The sequence below is a fragment of the Pleuronectes platessa genome, chromosome 3, assembly GCF_947347685.1.
Source record: "Pleuronectes platessa chromosome 3, fPlePla1.1, whole genome shotgun sequence".
NCBI classification, from domain to species: domain Eukaryota; kingdom Metazoa; phylum Chordata; class Actinopteri; order Pleuronectiformes; family Pleuronectidae; genus Pleuronectes; species Pleuronectes platessa.
In genome coordinates, this window is record NC_070628.1 from 22,663,499 (window position 1) to 22,681,089 (window position 17,591).

Sequence of the window (17,591 nt, forward strand, 5' to 3'; positions counted from 1 at the left end):
AGGGAGGTACGAATAGTCAGATAAAGGAAGATAGCTTACATATTTAACCTACTGAACTACGTAGGCTATTAGAGAGAAAAATGGAAGTTATATTTTATGGTTATGAGAATAATATTGACTTTACTGTAACTATTAAGTTATTTGTGTTATTCTCATAACTATACGCAATAACTTTCATGTAGCCCTCGAAAAGCCTATAGAAATATATCATATAGGCTATTAGATTAGAATAGAAACGTTATTACCAAGGTTAACTTTGTTGTCACTACTAATAAGCAATATATTGTATAATTCTGATAACTAATAGCAATAACTTTTCATAATTCCCTCTAACAGCCAATGTAGGGAAGGTTTTTTCTTTAGTATTCTACATTTAGCCTATTTGACTACAGAGGCTATTGGAGGCAAATATGAAAGTTATAGTTTATAGTAATGAGATTAATATTGACCTCACTGTATCTATTAACTTATATTGTTTGTATGATCTATACTATACGCAACAACTTTCATATTTCCTTCTGATAGCCTATGGTCAGCATAAATATTCAGATAAAGTAATATTGTAGGTCTTCTTAAGTAGCCTAGTAAATACATATTTCACTACATATAGGCTATTAAATTGAAACATGAAATGTATTGCTTATAATTTGAGAATAATGTGTATTGTATCTATGAATAACTAACAAATTGTTGTATTATTCTCGTAACTCTACAATACAACTTTCATAATCCCCTCTAAAGGCCTATGTAGATAACAGGTCTTCTCTAACACAGAACATGTATGTATTCTACTTGACTTTCTATCAGCTATATCAGGCCGCTCAATAAACAGTAGCGATGACGTCATCGCCGCCGATATCTACCGACATGTTAAGAAAGCTCAGCGTGATAAACTACATTTCCCATGACGCCCCTCTTCCTGTTCGCATCTGAGACGTCACACCAGTCACAGAGAGACGAGCCAATGGCAGCGGAGAGGCCGGGGAGGTACACGTCAGTGTAGTAAAGTGCGGACTGCGGCTGAGACAGGGAGTGATCCGCTCACCGACCGTCGTCCTTCTGCCTCCATCTCCACACCCGCCGGCCTTTCCCCTCCAAATGCTCTAGCTCGTTTGGGAGAGATTCCTCTGTCTGTACTGTCCACTCCCACATAAAGTAAAAGGTAAGAGCTCTAATTCACATTTACGGGAAAGTAGGCCGCCGGGTTTCGTGCTGAGTGAGGCACAGGAAGTGGGTCAATGCTACATTCCGCTAGCTAACCAACCGGCTGCTATCCAACGTAGCATTTCAGCTTCAAGAGCCACAGAGCAGCGTCGAAACCCCCATTTATTGTGTAGTGTGATACCACACGGCTGTACACACGGTTAAAATGATGTTACATGAATGAAACGAGAGTAGAGGAGCTGCCCAGGACCACAACCCTCGCTGTTCATCCTCAGTCATCATACGTGGCCTGTTGCCTGTGTTGTAGACCTGGATCATTTTGCTGCCTGAAGTTGACAGATGCCTATCTGTTATTAGATTAGATTAGAAATTCACAAGTTTTTGTATTGTTCGTTGGGGAAAACGGGGAAATCCATTCCCCATAACAAATAACCAATATCAATGCCCCCACGACTCCTGCATTTGGCTGATCAAAGGTCACATCCAGGATACACGTCAACTAAACAATCATCATTTATTTACTTATTTTCCACTCAAGCTCTTAAAGAGAAGGTGGTGTCATTAAACTGCTTAATCTGCTCAACCATCACTCCACCACCCAAAGATATTAGCTTTTTTAAATTACATAATTAAAAGTAACAGCCAGTGATGCACAATGTTAACTCTAAATTAAAATGCACATGTAATTACAAAGTACTCAAACTGGTTGCTGATACTTGGGATGGAACAATTTGCCTTCAGCCATGACTCAATACAGGGTTTATCTGAGAAGGCACTTTTTTTTTTCTACAATCAAATACAGAGTATCTGTCACATGCAATATCTCAATTTTTTTCTCGTTTATTTGATCAATTGAAATACAGCTTTTACACAGACTCTTTTGCGAAATGATGCAACCATTTCAAGTCCCAGATACTTATTGTTGATACTTTTTTCGTTTGTCTAGAACTCATGTGATTGTAAGCAGAAAATCTTTGGACTGTGAACCTTCTTATCAGGCAACGTCACCTTGGGGTCTGTGGGATTATGAAATGTCCCTTTAAATTGGTTTGTTTTCTTACATAATAGAGCAAACAGATCGTTTTTTGCTTGACAAAATGATTTTTAGAATTATTGATCATTGGTGATAACCAGTAGTGGCATTCCAATCAGGTGCACAGTTGTCTGGCAAAACATATTTTTGACTGCATCTTATGACAAGCTGACAAGTGATGCAACACTAGTTTATTTTAATCGTTCCATAAATATTGTTGTTTAGGCTCCTCTGATTATGATTAGAAACAGGGCGTGTGAACTGTTGCTACAACAAGATGCCTGTGACGTTTTTTTGGCGTGTCTGGAACATCTGTGACGCCGAAGGAGAAGCCTAAATACTGCTAGGATTCCTCAGCTTTGTTCGGTGTCATCAGAACATGCTAGTCAGGTTTCCCAGTAACACGTCTGTGCGTCATGCTTTCGAACATCTGTGTCTTATTTTAGCTCAGGAGTGTCTTATTTTAGACCAGGGGAGGAGGGACTACCTGTATAAAGGTGTTCACTGCAGCCAGTGTGAGTAGTTAGCCTTCACACACAGATAGAAGCAGGGACACTTTTAAACGACTGCATCTAGTTATTCCATCGGACCAACAACCTCATCTGTTGCTGTATTGGGCTCTTTCTCCAGAAGCACTGTGATGGCGACCTACCAGGAGTTCATCCAACAGAATGAAGACAGGGACGGGGTTAGGTTCAGCTGGAACCTGTGGCCCTCCAGCCGTCTGGAAGCTACCAGGCTGGTGGCCCCGGTCTCCTGCCTCTTCACACCCCTCAAGGAGAGGCCCGACCTGCCACCGGTCCAATACGAACCTGTCCTGTGCAGCCGGGCCAACTGCAAGGCAGTGCTTAACCCACTGTGGTGAGTCAAAAAAAAAAAAATAGATGTTTTCAGATGTTGCATTGTATGTTTGAATGTCTCTTTTTCAGCTTAAAACACCAGAAAACAGTATCTATTTGGGTTCGGGGTATAATTGTGCTCTCTTTTATAAAAGGGAATTGCAGCCTCTCAATAGTTGAGTGTGTGTGCAGGTAATGTGTCATTGTGTGTGTATAACAGCGGCTAAAACCAACTGTGCCATCGAAGTACAAATGCAAACAAATTAATTAATGGGAAACACGGGAATTGTGTTAAACCATTTATTTAGCTGACTATTTAAATGTTGTGCTGTGTTTTTGACACGTCAGCCTTTTTCTGATGTTTTAGAAGTTCTAGGTGTGTTGTATAAGAAATGTAAACACACCTGCCAATTGTATTCTCATATTTTAATCCCTCTTTTACAGTCAAGTGGACTTCAGGGCAAAAATATGGGCGTGCAACTTCTGCTTTCAAAGGAACCCTGTAAGTACTGACGTCAAAAGAACGCTTCATATTCGTAATTACATAGACTTGAATGAGCCTGAACATCTTAATGTGGACCAACTACATTCCTTTATCAGGTTGGTTTACCCAGTTTTCCTTTTGTCTCTGCAGTTCCCTCCCTCATACGCAGGCATATCCGAAGTGAACCAGCCAGCTGAACTCATGCCGCAGTTTTCCACCATTGAGTACATAGTGCAGGTAAATACTACATACATGACTGCACTCTGACCTCAGTACCACTTGTGCTGAAGTTGTACTGTGCAAAGGTGAATATTACTGATTTCCATAAGTAACCTATAAAGGTAAATACTTCTTATATTATATTTAAGCCCTTGGTTTAATCAATGGGTGCAGTGTCACCCAGTGCACATCATGCATCTAACAATAGGGTTGTCTTTGTTCTGTGCTCACGGATGATTTTCTAAAGGCTCATGATGTAGGCCCAATGATATGGACAAATAGATCATATACTTAATTTTGTCCACTCTTGACAGATATTTGCCCCTTATTATATCATGTTTTGATAAGTTGATATAATACACTTGGCAATAATTAAGATTAGTAAGGTTACACACAAACATCCTTGGCTTTGCTACCAATAAGGGGTCAAACTTATAGTCTAACAAGTGTAACTTCATCAATAATGCACATGGTTTTCAGGAGTAATATGAGCCACTGAAAATCACAACTTGTCTCTACTAGTGAATACATTAAAAACATGTACAATTATAATTCATCCTCAATTTGCTTAATAAAAGAATGAAACAATAAAAGAATGACAGGCCATTGTTTCACTGAATACTATGAAGTGTGTGGAAATGAAGCTCATGATTGCGTCAGTGTGTAACCGTTTCCTGCCTCTTTACAGCGTGGACAGCCAACACCTCTGATCTTCCTGTATGTGGTGGACACATGTTTGGAAGAGGAGGACCTTCAGGCCCTCAAGGAGTCCCTGCAGATGTCCCTCAGCCTGCTGCCACCCAATGCCCTGGTGGGCCTAATCACATTCGGACGCATGGTCCAGGTCCATGAGCTCAGCTGTGAGGGGATCGCCAAGAGCTACGTGTTCAGAGGCACAAAGGACCTGTCCGCCAAACAGATCCAGGTGGGTTGGGGCAAAGGCATTTGGAATAGGAGGAATAAGAAAAATATAAAGTTGGGTATCTGGTCACAAACTTTAAATGCCTTCGGTATTCTTTCAGAAAATGGAAGCAATTTTGATATTTGAAGCTGACATGAAAACTCTCTGCTCAACTCAATAATGTGTGTTTTTCTTTGTGTCTGTGTTTCAGGAGATGCTAGGTTTATCGAAGCCCGCAGCATCAGGACAGCAAGGTCGCCCACTGGCCCCTCAGGACTCTGCAGCCTCTTGCAGGTAAATAGAGTAACACTTTGAACATTTCCTTGTCAATAAAATGAAGTTGTGTGTTTTTCTTGTTCAACATGGGTTTGTTTGTTTTCTCATTTCCAGGTTCCTGCAGCCGGTGCACCGGGTCGACATGAATCTGACCGACTTGCTCGGTGAACTTCAGAGGGATCCCTGGCCGGTCCCTCAGGGCAAACGTCCACTCCGCTCCACTGGTGTTGCACTGTCTGTTGCTGTCGGCCTGCTCGAGGTACATTACACACACCTGTAGAAGAACAAATAATGTGGACTGCAGATATATTGTACTTTTCATTTTTGGTTTAACTCAGATTAAACTGGTTACTAACACACACACACACATATTGTGTATATGCCATTGATACAAATAAGTTATCAGCCATTCATTGAGGTGCTTCACAGTAACCCGACCTTTAGCCCCTTCCAGACAGTCGTGTCATATGTAACTGTTCACAAACACACACAATGCCTGATAAATATCTGCTGCAGGAACAGTACATGTACTTTGTCTGTTCTAGAGCTGGTTCCTTGTTTGCCTTCTGTCTTTTCCCTCTGCCATCATTATCCTCTCTTCTCCAACTGCTAATCTGCATGGTTATATAACTGATAGTGCAACAGATCATTCCCCCCCCACTCTACTTGCATTCAGCAGATAGGATTAGGCCTGATTAGAATGAATTTGTTTCCAGATTCACTGATTTGTCGAGAGGCATTTGACTCGATAAATGGGTATTTTTAAATATAAAGCAGAACTGAAAAAGGAGATGGGGACCCCCTATTAGCTGGGTTGTGTTTAGTGTTCTCAGTGAATGAGTAGACTTTGATCCTTAAGAAATGAATCAGCGCTGACGTCGAACTGGCTGTCAAATGTAACATTATATTGAAGGCTTCTCGCAGCTATGTCACTGCTTGGCCTATTTCCAATGTGCGATTGTGGGTTGAACTTTCCCACATTATTGGACTGTGGACTTTGTCCTAAGTGTTGGCTGTCAGGTTTGCCCTTTTCTAGAATTCTACCCACACAGGACATTCTGTTCAGCTGGCGTTAAGAGTTTCAAAATCATTTCAAATGACTGAATACAATAAAGCTTTCGATATTATGATTAGGCTTTGGTGGCTGTTTTAAAACTGTATTTGTACAGTCTAATATACAGTACCCTACACTCCTCTTTAAAATGGTAAATTGAGGAACTAGGAAAGTTGTCCACCAGAGCTCAATATTTACAGCATGGAAACCGTGAATCAGCACAATTTTATAGAACAAAACCTACTGACGGATAAGTCTTACCGGTGAAAGCTCCGGTTAATGAGCATTAACACAGTCAGCATCTACATCAAGTAGAACTACTTTGTGTCAATGTAAAAACAGTGGTACTTTCCCTTGACTAACCCCAGATTCCTCCTCTGCTCCCCCACAGGGAACATTCCCCAACACAGGGGCTCGTGTGATGCTGTTCATCGGCGGGCCACCCACGCAGGGCCCCGGCAATGTGGTGGGCGACGAGCTGAAAACTCCCATCCGCTCCTGGCATGACATCCAGAAGGACAATGCTCGTCACCTCAAGAAAGCCACCAAGGTAAACTCTCATGTCCATGTCCCTCTTATAAGATTACACCTCGAAGTGAAATCTTCCTGTCAAAAATGTCCTTTTCTTATTATAAAATCTCTGACTGTCCACCTGTTAAAGTCAAGTCCCTCTTGCACTAAGCACAGAGGCTATATTCATTGACATTAATGTGTTTCATGTCTTTTATCAAACAGTATCATGAAGCCTTGGCCAATCGCGCAGCAGTAAATGGCCATAGTATCGATATCTACGCTTGTGCCCTGGACCAGACTGGACTTCTGGAGATGAAGTGTTTATCTAATCTCACCGGGTGCGTCATCTCTTATTTTTTTAATTGCTGAAGGGTGTGGAATTATTTGTCTTGTGTGTTCTTCAGCATCATTTAAGGTACTAATCGTAAGCTGTGCTTTATCAGGGGTCACATTGTGATGGGAGACTCCTTCAATACTTCGCTGTTCAAGCAGACCTTCCAGAGAGTCTTTAGTAAAGACTACAATGGAGACTTCCGCATGGCCTTTGGAGGTGTCATGGAAGTCAAGGTAAAAATGAGATTTTCTATCGTAATATATTATCATTACATGCCACATTATGGCTTTAAATGTTAAGATATTAGAGAAGTTGAATTAAATTCTGGTCATTTTCTGTCTACACAGACCTCAAGGGAGCTGAAGATTTGCGGGGCCATCGGACCATGCGTTTCACTCAACTCCAAAGGCTCCTGTGTTTCAGAGACGGTGAGTCACGGCCTCCGATAAAAATGGGCCATTAAGATCAGATTCCTTCCCCTGTCATTAGGTAATCTGAGAGCTGTTAGTTACTAACGTTTATCACAATGCGTTCTCTGTTGTGTGCAGGAGATGGGCATCGGTGGCACGAGCCAGTGGAAAGTGTGCAGTCTCACCCCCTCCACCACTTTGGGCCTTTACTTTGAAGTGGTCAATCAGGTAAAGGACATAAACTTGACTTTGGCTTTTTGAGCTGACAGGATTATGGCACTCTGATGAAATGAATGTCCCTGATTGCATCAAATAAGTGAAGAAGTGTGATAAAGGCTTTGCTTTGTAAACTCTACAAACAGTGGCTTTTTGTTTGGTTTACTCCTTGTAGTAGAAGGCCTTTTTGTTCAGCTCACACAAAAGAGGAATGATTGTCAACGGAATTCTAACGTTCTCCACTGTTATCTGTGTGTTCAGCACAATGCTCCAGTCCCCCAAGGTGGCCGAGGGGCGATCCAGTTTGTAACCCAGTACCAGCACTCGAATACACAGAGAAGGATACGAGTCACCACCATCGCCAGGAAGTAAGACTCCGTTTTTATTGTTGGTATAGATACAACTTTAGCTGCTTTCAGACATGCACTGAACTTCAGATAATCTCCTGAAATTACCCGGAAGGGCTGTATGTGAAAACCCAAATGTCTGAGTCAGTTACCCCGCACATGATTTATGCAGCGGAAATTAATACATTATGCCCGGGCTCTGTATGCCTCGCCTGAACGCTCCAGGGATTTTTCTGTTGTTGTGAATGCATCTGACTGTACAATCTCCTGCTGCGTTCTACGTATATGAAACACAAACTCCCATAACCAATTGTGCGGAATCGTGTCTGAAAACCGGTTAAGTTGCAGCTGAATACCCCTCACCTCAACCTCCCCCTTCCAAACATGAAAGAAAACCAGTGGAAACCTTCAGTTGTCATCAAAACTCAAAATGTGTTTAGTTTGTCCAGTTTGGACGACTGTAGACATTGATGCTGTGGTAACGAACGAGAAGAGACCAAATACATGTGATTCTTAGTCAAACTGCAGCCAATCAGAGGACGTCGCTGAGTAAGAGGTCATTCATACGTAGCCCAGGATGTTCACACTGTTAAATGATTGTGGACACATGAGGCCCAAACCACACCACACCTTTCACACATGTACTTAGAGCTGTATGCTTGTGATGTATCACAAAAACCACTATGTTAATACCAGGTGTGTATGGGGACTAGGATTACTTTAGATTCAATTTATGATAGATCCTTTTCACCTTACACACTGGACCTTTAATAAATTAGGTCAGATAAGACTGTACCTACAACATACAAGTGAGTTCCCTTCAAGTGAATATCCACTTTACCTGTCACTTTAAATAGGTCTATAGGGATTCGTATATTTACTCAAGAGAGTGACAGCTAGAATCAATATTAGCTTCACTGGAAAGGACTTTTACATTCCTGCTTGACAACGCCTTTGGCATGTGCGTCATTCATACCTCACATACTAACCTGAGCATCTCTATGTCCTCCCTCCCCTTTTTTTTTTGTCCCTACCCTAGCTGGGCAGATGCGCAGTCCCAGATTCAGCACATCGAGTCGTCGTTCGACCAAGAAGCAGCCGCCGTGCTCATGGCTCGCCTGGGAGTCTTCAGAGCCGAGTCAGAGGAGGGGCCTGATGTCCTGCGTTGGCTCGACAGGCAACTCATCCGCCTGGTGAGTGACACACCCACCAACAAACCGCTCCCTGCTTTGTGACGAGAGCAATAATACATTCTTGGCATCGCTAGGATTGTGCACTACGAAAGTTCTATTCATTTTGCTGTGGGATGTGCCAGCTTATTATCTGTTCTGTTCAGTGTTTAAACAATGTCTTGTCTCCCTTGCTTGCAGTGTCAAAAGTTCGGCCAGTTCAATAAAGATGATCCTTCATCCTTCAAACTGTCAGAGTCTCTGTCCCTCTACCCACAGGTAAACCTAACTTCTAGTAACTGGAGTTTTGCCCTCTCTATCGTTCAGATTAAAATGTGACTTAATACACTGTAATTATAACACAGTGGCCACAACTTCATAGATTTGCAGTATTTAAATCTTTCTTTATTTTCATTTAATAACTTGTCTTTTATTTATCTCGTCCTCTGCAGTTTATGTTCCACCTGCGGCGGTCGCCCTTCCTGCAGGTGTTCAACAACAGCCCAGATGAGTCGTCCTATTACAGGCACCACTTTGTCAGACAGGACCTCACCCAGTCCCTGATCATGATGCAGCCCATCCTCTACTCCTACTCCTTCCATGGACCACCAGAGGTCAGCCTCACACCCTCCACACCATTACTATTCATGATAGACATGTCCAGCTTTCCTTTCCTCGAAGCATCCACACTGTGTCTAGAGGAAATGTGTGTTAGTGCTGAAGTGTTTGCTGTTAATTGTTACTTAACGGTTTCCTGGATGTATTTGTCCCTCTCAGCCGGTGCTCCTGGACAGCAGCAGCATCCTGCCAGATCGAATCCTGCTCATGGACACCTTCTTCCAGCTGGTTATCTACCATGGAGAGGTGAGACACCAGACCCCTGACTAGAAATGCGAGTATTTCTTTAGATTTCACCAATCACTTCTTAATCCTGTTTCTTTTCTCTTCATCTCCAGACTATAGCCCAATGGCGAAAGGCAGGCTACCAGGAGTTGACGGAGTACGAGAACTTCAAACAGCTGCTGCAGGCTCCTCTGGACGACGCCCAGGAGATCCTGCAGACGCGGTTCCCCATGCCACGCTACGTTGACACGGAGCATGGAGGCTCACAGGCTCGCTTTCTGCTCTCCAAGGTCAACCCATCCCAGACCCACAACAACCTCTACGCCTGGGGACAGGTACAGAACATTTTCATAAAGCTTTCTTAAAGGATATATGTAAAATAATCTGATGTCTAAGAATTTGTACTCTGATATTTCAGAAAACCGTACAATCTCACCATTTGTATGTAGCCCGGATTAAAAACTATATTGACAACACAGAAGAATTAAAGTCAAACTGTCAGTAAAGGCAGGTCTTGGATCAGCTAACCTCTGCTTTAAGTGGGGATGATTGAAAATGGACAATAGCAATAGTCTCTTATCTGCTGGAAGAGCCGAACCATATCTTACTCTTCATCTCTGGCAGTCTGAGAATGAGATTATCAAGAGAGCGAGGTCTTAGACAAGTGAACCTTTAGTGATAACCATTTTTGATTAATTAGCATTAATGAGATCAGTGAAACAAGTTTGTAAAGTTATTAAATTGCTCATCAACTTTATTTTTGTGCCTCCACAGGAGACGGGATCCCCGATCCTAACTGACGACGTGAGCCTGCAGGTCTTCATGGACCACTTGAAGAAGCTGGCAGTCTCCAGCTCTGCTTAGACGCCTCTACTGCAGCACAGCAGAAAGGAGTGATACAACATTCCTCTTCTGACAACGGGATCCATCAACATTTCCCCCTTTTCTTTGTAAAGGAGCCAAACCCCAGAGGTCTCTTTCTCGAGTCATGTGACATTGCCATTATGCACAAGGAACAGAAAAAGGAAGAAAATAGCGCATTCACAATGTGAAAACCTCCACTCGTTTTCTAACGTATTATTGTGAGAAATGGCTCCGATACTCCTGCACCTAGCTGTCATAATGAAAGCAATATAAAAAGTCTTTATTTCTATTTTATATTTGATATCACCTATGACATGCAGAATGATTAGACAAATAATTTAATGTCTTCTCTTTGTTTGTTTGTCCTAATACGTGTGTCTACTGCATCAGACCTGGCTGAAGGGGCTGTTTAATACGACGCTAATATGTGTTTGCTTTGTCTATAGCTAAAGATGGCATTTTTCTCATTAATAAATTATAATGGTACCTCTGATGCTGGTGGAGAAATGTTCGCACACAGAGCTTGACAGGTCTGCACGGATTGCTTGTTAATCATAGCTTGTTTAAAAGAAAACCCCACATTTCTTAAAAGCTTATCCAGAAGAATTGCGAAGAATAATGTGTGATTACTGTTCTGAGAATTGGAAGTCAATCACTTCGACTCTGCTTTCAATGACGAACGTTGAGATATATTTTTAACAGTAGTTTGGTCCACTCGTCCCCATTCATTCACCATCTGGTATTTGTCTCCCAATGACTGCCCAAGTGTCTTTGTAATCAAACTTTAATATACTGTAGGACTGTGTAAAAGTGACAGTTGTTTGATTTAAATCCTGTCTGGATTCTTAAAGCTATCTATATAAAGAACACGGGGAAACAGATTATGGCTGTGTTGTCTGACCTCGCACATCCTATACACGACACCAGTTTTTGTGTATATATATATATATACACATGCATTTGGGACCACATTGCCTATTTAGCTTATATGAAATAAGTGGATTTTCACATTGAGGTTAAGAGTTTACCGGAGATGCTCACTTCAACCACCAGGCATCTGTTAGTGCAACAGGTGGAAAGGCTTCAGTGTCACCGCCTCGCGTTACAGGTTCGCTTGGTTTTTCGTGAGAGCGTATACAAGAGAAAGGCCCGCAGCGTGTTCTTGCAGCAGTAGGTGACATCCTCTGTACACATTGCCAGCGGCACTCTCCCTAAACCATTGTCTTTTTCTCATTCGTCGCTACTTTACATAAAGCCCACACAGCGCACAATCCCAATCATAAAACCACTCGCACACCATCTACTGTCACTGTAAGCTGATTCCAGAGCGCCCAGACAGTATGATTTCGAGGATCAGTGAATGGCAGATTATGAAGACTAATCCGTACGGGCTATCTGTTTAGAGGAAAATTCGACTCTTAGCAGCTTTAAGCGGAAGTTGCCACTGAAATACAAATGAAGTCTGTGTCTATCAAGAGCTTAGGCCGTACAATGTTACACTCCGAAGCCACATATGCTCCGAAGGTATTCAAGGCTAAATAAAGAGATGCGATGGTTCTTAATCTCTTTTGACATGGACACACTTGTACGGTACTAGTAGCTCCTTTTTTGATCCCTTAATTTTCCGGTGGAAAGTGGTGTAACTGCACAATTTACGGCTGTGGTGCACGTGGATATAAAATGATCCCATTAGGAGAAAAATAAATAATCATGTCTTCATTTTAATCTCGGTGTTTCTATGGTATGTAAAAGCTGCAGCTGTTATCTACAGAGGAACAAAGGAACATTAGGAATTTCTCTGAAGCCACGTTTGCTGCGATTTATTCTTCAGTGACCATTCATGATGCTCACATCCGTGGGATTCTCAGGCTTAGGCAAAGCTGGAAGGAAACGTGTCGTCTTATTATCTCCCATCAAATCCGAACAGATCAGTTCTCGTCCGGCGGCCAGAGAGAAATCCATTCTGGCTTCTGTCCCAGATATCTTATGTAAGATTGCTATATAGAATTTGCCATAGCATTGTTATATGACTGACACAAAACTGTTGACTGATGACACGTCAGTGATCAAGATTATTGAGCCTTAACACAAAGTTTTGAATGTACAGTATATTAAAATTGTGAGTCCACAGGACCATCCTCTTATAATCCTCCTATGATATTAATCATCTTTATAGTGCAGATTTCACTGAGCTGAATATAGAAAGTGTACATCACAACCAAAGACAATGAGAGGTTTACAAGCAATCCTTCATAGAGGAAATGAGCCGTGAATGAATGGTTGCATTTGAAAGGAATATACGTTCTTGTTTGCTGTGAGGAAGACTATTGGCAAATTCAACCATTTAACCGCTGACAACTGGATGTAGCTATTGAAGAGTGGTGACTCTGGCTTTGTGTATTGATCCATTACTCCAAAGTTACACAGTTTCACCTAAACATTTTTTTCACTAAGCTTTTTGAGCCATGGCCTCAATATAAAGAGGGACAACATAGCTTCAGACATGCACTGAACTCCAGAGATCCTCCAGAGCTTCCAGATGATGTTTCTAACAAGCGAAGGACGCAAAGGTAGAAAACTAAAATCTGGAAATGAGAAAGCACTGTCATATACGAAGATGTGAGGAGAGTTTGTGGTGATAAGAGTGTTGATGTGCTGTAAACACAAACACGTGCTCCACACAGTGATAGGAATCCATTACATCCTTTTATATACAGGCTATCATTACATCCTGCCTCTGCATGCTGCTCCACCTATCACCTGAGCTGTGCAGAGGACTTGTTGTTGTGAACACCTCTAAGCACAAAATCTCCTGCTGCGTTGTTCATGTGTGAACGTGAAACTGCGGAGAAAGTCCAGACCCAATTCTCACATGAACCTCTGCAGGTCACGTCTGAAAACGGCTCTATAGCTGCTCTCCAAAAGTGATGCCAAAGCATCTTGAGCAATTCTTAGTAGCTGACTGCAGTAGGCCTAGCCTGACGTTGTCATACTCACAATTTTAGTCAGAATGTGAGTCTGATAGCGCTCCATTGGGCCTTGATTATGGGGCGTGTTTCAACCGAACCAGAAAAAAAAATGCTTCTTGTCTCAATTGGATAGACCTACAACCAATCAGAGCAACGTAGTATGTGACGTATGTTAAGCGACGCATTGTGAGTTATTTACTAACGCCGGGTTCAAACCGGACGCTGAAGCACAACGCCAAGCCTTAAATAACAGCTGGCTCCCATCTACTCCCATGTTAAACCTTTGTGCGGGTCACACCTGAGGCTGAAGCGCCGCGCTGCGCCAAGGCTGCCTAGCGCCGTGCAGCGATCGTTTCGGCGTCGAGTCTATTTTTTGCACTTGACACACTGAAAAATGATTTTAAAAGATATTGATGACATATTTTAAATGATATAAATTATCAAATATGCATCCCATACTTTGAATTCCCCTTCTGTTGTCATGGAGTTTTAATTTTACCAATGACATTATCAAATGTCCCCCTCTGCCCATTCACTACAGCCACCCAAGCAGTGATAAAGATAAAAAGAGAGAGAGGGGGGCTACGTATTCTCCACATAGGCTTGAGTGGAGAAAACGACACCCGACATTTAACTGAGCAAAAAGCGGAGAAGTTCTTCAACATGGATGACATTAAATTAATAATTGAAGTGGAGAAGTACAGTGAGTTGTATGATCCTCGGAACATGTTGTATAAAGACAACACCAAAAAAGACAAATGTTGGGACGCTGTTGCTTAATGTGGCCATTCATTATGATAATTTGGCGTCGCCTCCGCGTTCTCTGTTCCTCTTTCAAAATGAATGCGCTGTCGATGTCTTCTAAAACAGACTCAATGGCAGCATCTGCAAATCTCAGCTCTCCAGCGGCAGGCATGTTTGTTGAAAACGAATTCAACCCAAGCGCACTTTGATGACGTGGTTGATTACGTTACTGTTGTTCATCTGTCCATCATCGTATAAAGCCCGCCCTGACATCTGATTGACATCTGATTGGTACGAACAGTTTCTGTTCGGGCATAATTTCTCCCCAATGGAGCTACTCCAGACCGAACTTCCCGACCTCAAATGTTGTGGGCGGGGCTAAGTTCGGTTGGCATCGAGGCTACAGTAGGCCTACAGGTCATAAAATCCACATCCTCCGTGTTAGTGGATGGGACACGGACCAAACTAAAAAGTTATACATGGTTTCTGTCATTTTACGTAGCTCTTTTCCCATTGATGTATACTCTAGTGCAGTGATTCTCAACTGGTAGGACGCAATGTTTGTGCAATGTTGAGTCTGTTAAAAAAGGCTGAAGTTACTGAATTGTTATATATGTTGTATAACAGTGTGTCCTTAAGAGGCACGTTTTGGTTTTTAATTAAAATGCAGCTAAAGACCGAGAGCTGTTGTGTTGCAGGTATGGCCTGCCCCTTTAAGGAAAGTTTGTAGTGTGTGACGTAGTGCACCTGGGTATTGTGGGAAAAGACGCTAAAAGTGTGTTTATAACGAGAAGTGACGGACCACCTAGAGGTGATGCGAGTGTTGCTCCTGCTGTATAATGCTGAGAAATAAAGTGGCCGCATTCCAAGTAAAGAAACATCTCCTCCTCCTTATTCACGGAGCGGTCCGGACGGCTGGTTACCGGCCAGACAGCGAGCCAAGATAACCAGTGACAGGGGCGGCTCCTGGTACGACATAGTCGCAAAATGCCGTGAGGGCGGCACTGGCACAGGAGACTGATTTATCATGACGTGACACATGCAATGTAAAACAATACATTAACGTCACACCATCATCCTCTACCCGCGGGGACGCACCGGAGGTAGAAGCGTTGCGAGAAGCGGTCCGCCTCCTTTCCTCGCCCATGTTAAATACTTGGGCTGTTCGCACTGGCAGCGTAGTGACTGCAGTAAAGTGAGCCGTCATCTGGGAAGCCAGCCACAACCGGGTTTTTTTTGCGCGTCTACTTGTGGCTTTACCAGCATGGTTGGCTGAAACGGCCTAAAATTACTACAAATATAACTTTATTTTTTATTTTTTTATTTTTTAAATCTTCATGGCGTATCTGCTCATGTCAAGTATCATGTATTTTTACTGCAAATTAAAGGGCAAGTCTGTAAAAAAAAAAAAAAAAGTGTACATAATGTAACCATATTTGGATGCTGATTAAAAATATTCCTTGTGAGGTTATAAGTTACTTCGAGTGGATTCCTGTTCATGGTGTCTCTGACTATGCTGATACAAATTTGTGTGTATTTTTACTGTAGAATAACTGAGAAAATTAAAGTGCAAATCTGTGAAAGTGGCCCAATGCATTCATAATGTAACCATATTTGGAAGCTTATTAAAAAAATTCCTTGAGAGGTTATAAGTTACTTCGAGTGGATTCCTGTTCATGGTGTCTCTGACTATGCTCATAAATTTCTTTGTGTATTTTTACTGTAGAATAACTGAGAAAATTAAAGGGAAAATCTGTGAAAAAGGACGAACGTATTCATAATGTAACCATATTTGGAAGCTTATAAAAAATATTCCTTGAGAGGTTATAAATGACATCGAGTGGATTCCTGTTCATGGTGTCTCTGACTATGCTGATACACAGTTTTGTGTATTTTTACCGTAGAATAACTGAGAAAATTAAAGAGCAAATCTGTGAAATAGAGCCTCTGACTGCAATGTCCACATTAAAATTTAGATGGAACCTCCTGTTTTCACAGACTCATTCCACTTCAACATGATAGTAGAACATCTCTGAGTGTCAGCGACATTATATCAGTAAAGACTGAACTAAATTTTCAAAATGACTCCCCTTTAAACTGAAAAGGGATTTTGTTTTATTTTTTAAACAATTAAACCTTACCTTCCTCCATGTTGTTCGATGTACTCTCAAAAAAGCATTTCCAAATACATGTACAAGGATATGAGGTGGAGTGTGTCAACTTTACATTTGTCAACTTTGATTGCACTAGTTGAACCTGTTAATAGCCCACATTAATAGTCTGCATGAGAAGCTACAGAGACAGGGAGCGGAATCAAGGAATAATAAGGAATATCTTAAAATTCCATCCAAAGATGTATATTGGGCCACTTTCACAGATTTGCCCTTTAATTTTCTCAGTTATTCTACAGTAATAGTGCCGGGAAGAACCGGGAAGCGCCGCAGCCACACACACACACACAAGCACATAATCTCCTGTGGGGGGGGGGGGGGGGGGGTGGCGGCTACAGGCTTGCGTAGGTCAGTCACCTGTGAAGACCAGCATCATTTACCCCTGAACCAGCGCGGAGAAATGATGATGATGATGAAAACTTAAATATACATTTTTTTTATATAAAATTAAATATTAAAAAAATTGCCGGTTCCTGACTAAATATTTTTTTGGGGGGAAAGAGAGGCAGACTGTGTCAATTTGAGAGAGAGAGAGAGAGAGAGACCCAGAGAGAGAGACCCAGAGTAGAGAGAGAGACCCAGAGAGAGAGAGAGAGAGAGAGAGAGAGAGAGACCCAGAGAGAGAGAGACCCAGAGTAGAGAGAGAGAGAGAGAGACTGGCTGGTTCAAAAGAGAGAGAGCAACAGACTTGATCAGTAGGTGGCGCAATCACTAACAATGCATACACACTCATAGATCTCTTAAGGTCAGGGCTCTGATCATTTGACAGAATTTTGGGGTCGATTGCTCAAACTTCATTTTAAACTGACCACTAGGTGGCGCTATCACTATCAATAATTACACACTAATATATCTGTTCAGTTCATGAATCTGATGATTTGTGTCTAATTGGGGACCGATCGCTCAAACTTCATTTTCACACTGACCACTAGGTGACGCTATCACTATTAGTGTGTATGCAGTTATAGTCTTGACTTCATCAGGTGTTGACTTCATCAGGTGTTGACTCTGATCATGTGACAGAACTAGGTGGCGCTATCA

General features: G+C 42.1%; 1 protein-coding gene across 2 annotated transcripts; it reads left to right on the forward strand.

The window, feature by feature from the left end:
• Positions 1-964: 964 nt before the first annotated feature.
• sec23b (SEC23 homolog B, coat complex II component) lies at positions 965-11,547 on the forward strand. 2 transcript variants are annotated; one of them, XM_053418822.1, is made up of 19 exons: positions 965-1,162; positions 2,831-3,058; positions 3,481-3,538; positions 3,671-3,757; positions 4,428-4,664; positions 4,852-4,934; positions 5,031-5,175; positions 6,362-6,520; positions 6,706-6,821; positions 6,927-7,050; positions 7,165-7,245; positions 7,366-7,455; positions 7,705-7,811; positions 8,830-8,983; positions 9,161-9,238; positions 9,412-9,573; positions 9,737-9,823; positions 9,916-10,137; positions 10,577-11,547. In XM_053418822.1, the coding sequence occupies exons 2-19, from the start codon at positions 2,838-2,840 to the stop codon at positions 10,664-10,666; spliced, it is 2,301 nt and encodes a 766-aa protein (XP_053274797.1). In that variant the 5' UTR covers positions 965-1,162; positions 2,831-2,837; the 3' UTR covers positions 10,667-11,547. The 2 variants fall into 2 exon arrangements, with proteins under 2 accessions (XP_053274797.1, XP_053274795.1); XM_053418820.1 differs by having other exon boundaries at positions 966-1,162; positions 2,828-3,058.
• Positions 11,548-17,591: the final 6,044 nt, after the last annotated feature.

What these genes read in the sequence shown, in the direction of transcription:
- sec23b (XM_053418822.1), top strand. Translation starts at nt 2,838, where the DNA reads ATGGCGACCTACCAGGAGTTCATCCAACAGAATGAAGACAGGGACGGG. An exon ending in TGTTTATCTAATCTCACCGG is followed by an intron (nt 6,822 to 6,926) that starts GTGCGTCATCTC and finishes GTGCTTTATCAG; the next exon opens with GGGTCACATTGTGATGGGAG. An exon ending in TGGTTATCTACCATGGAGAG is followed by an intron (nt 9,824 to 9,915) that starts GTGAGACACCAG and finishes CTTCATCTCCAG; the next exon opens with ACTATAGCCCAATGGCGAAA.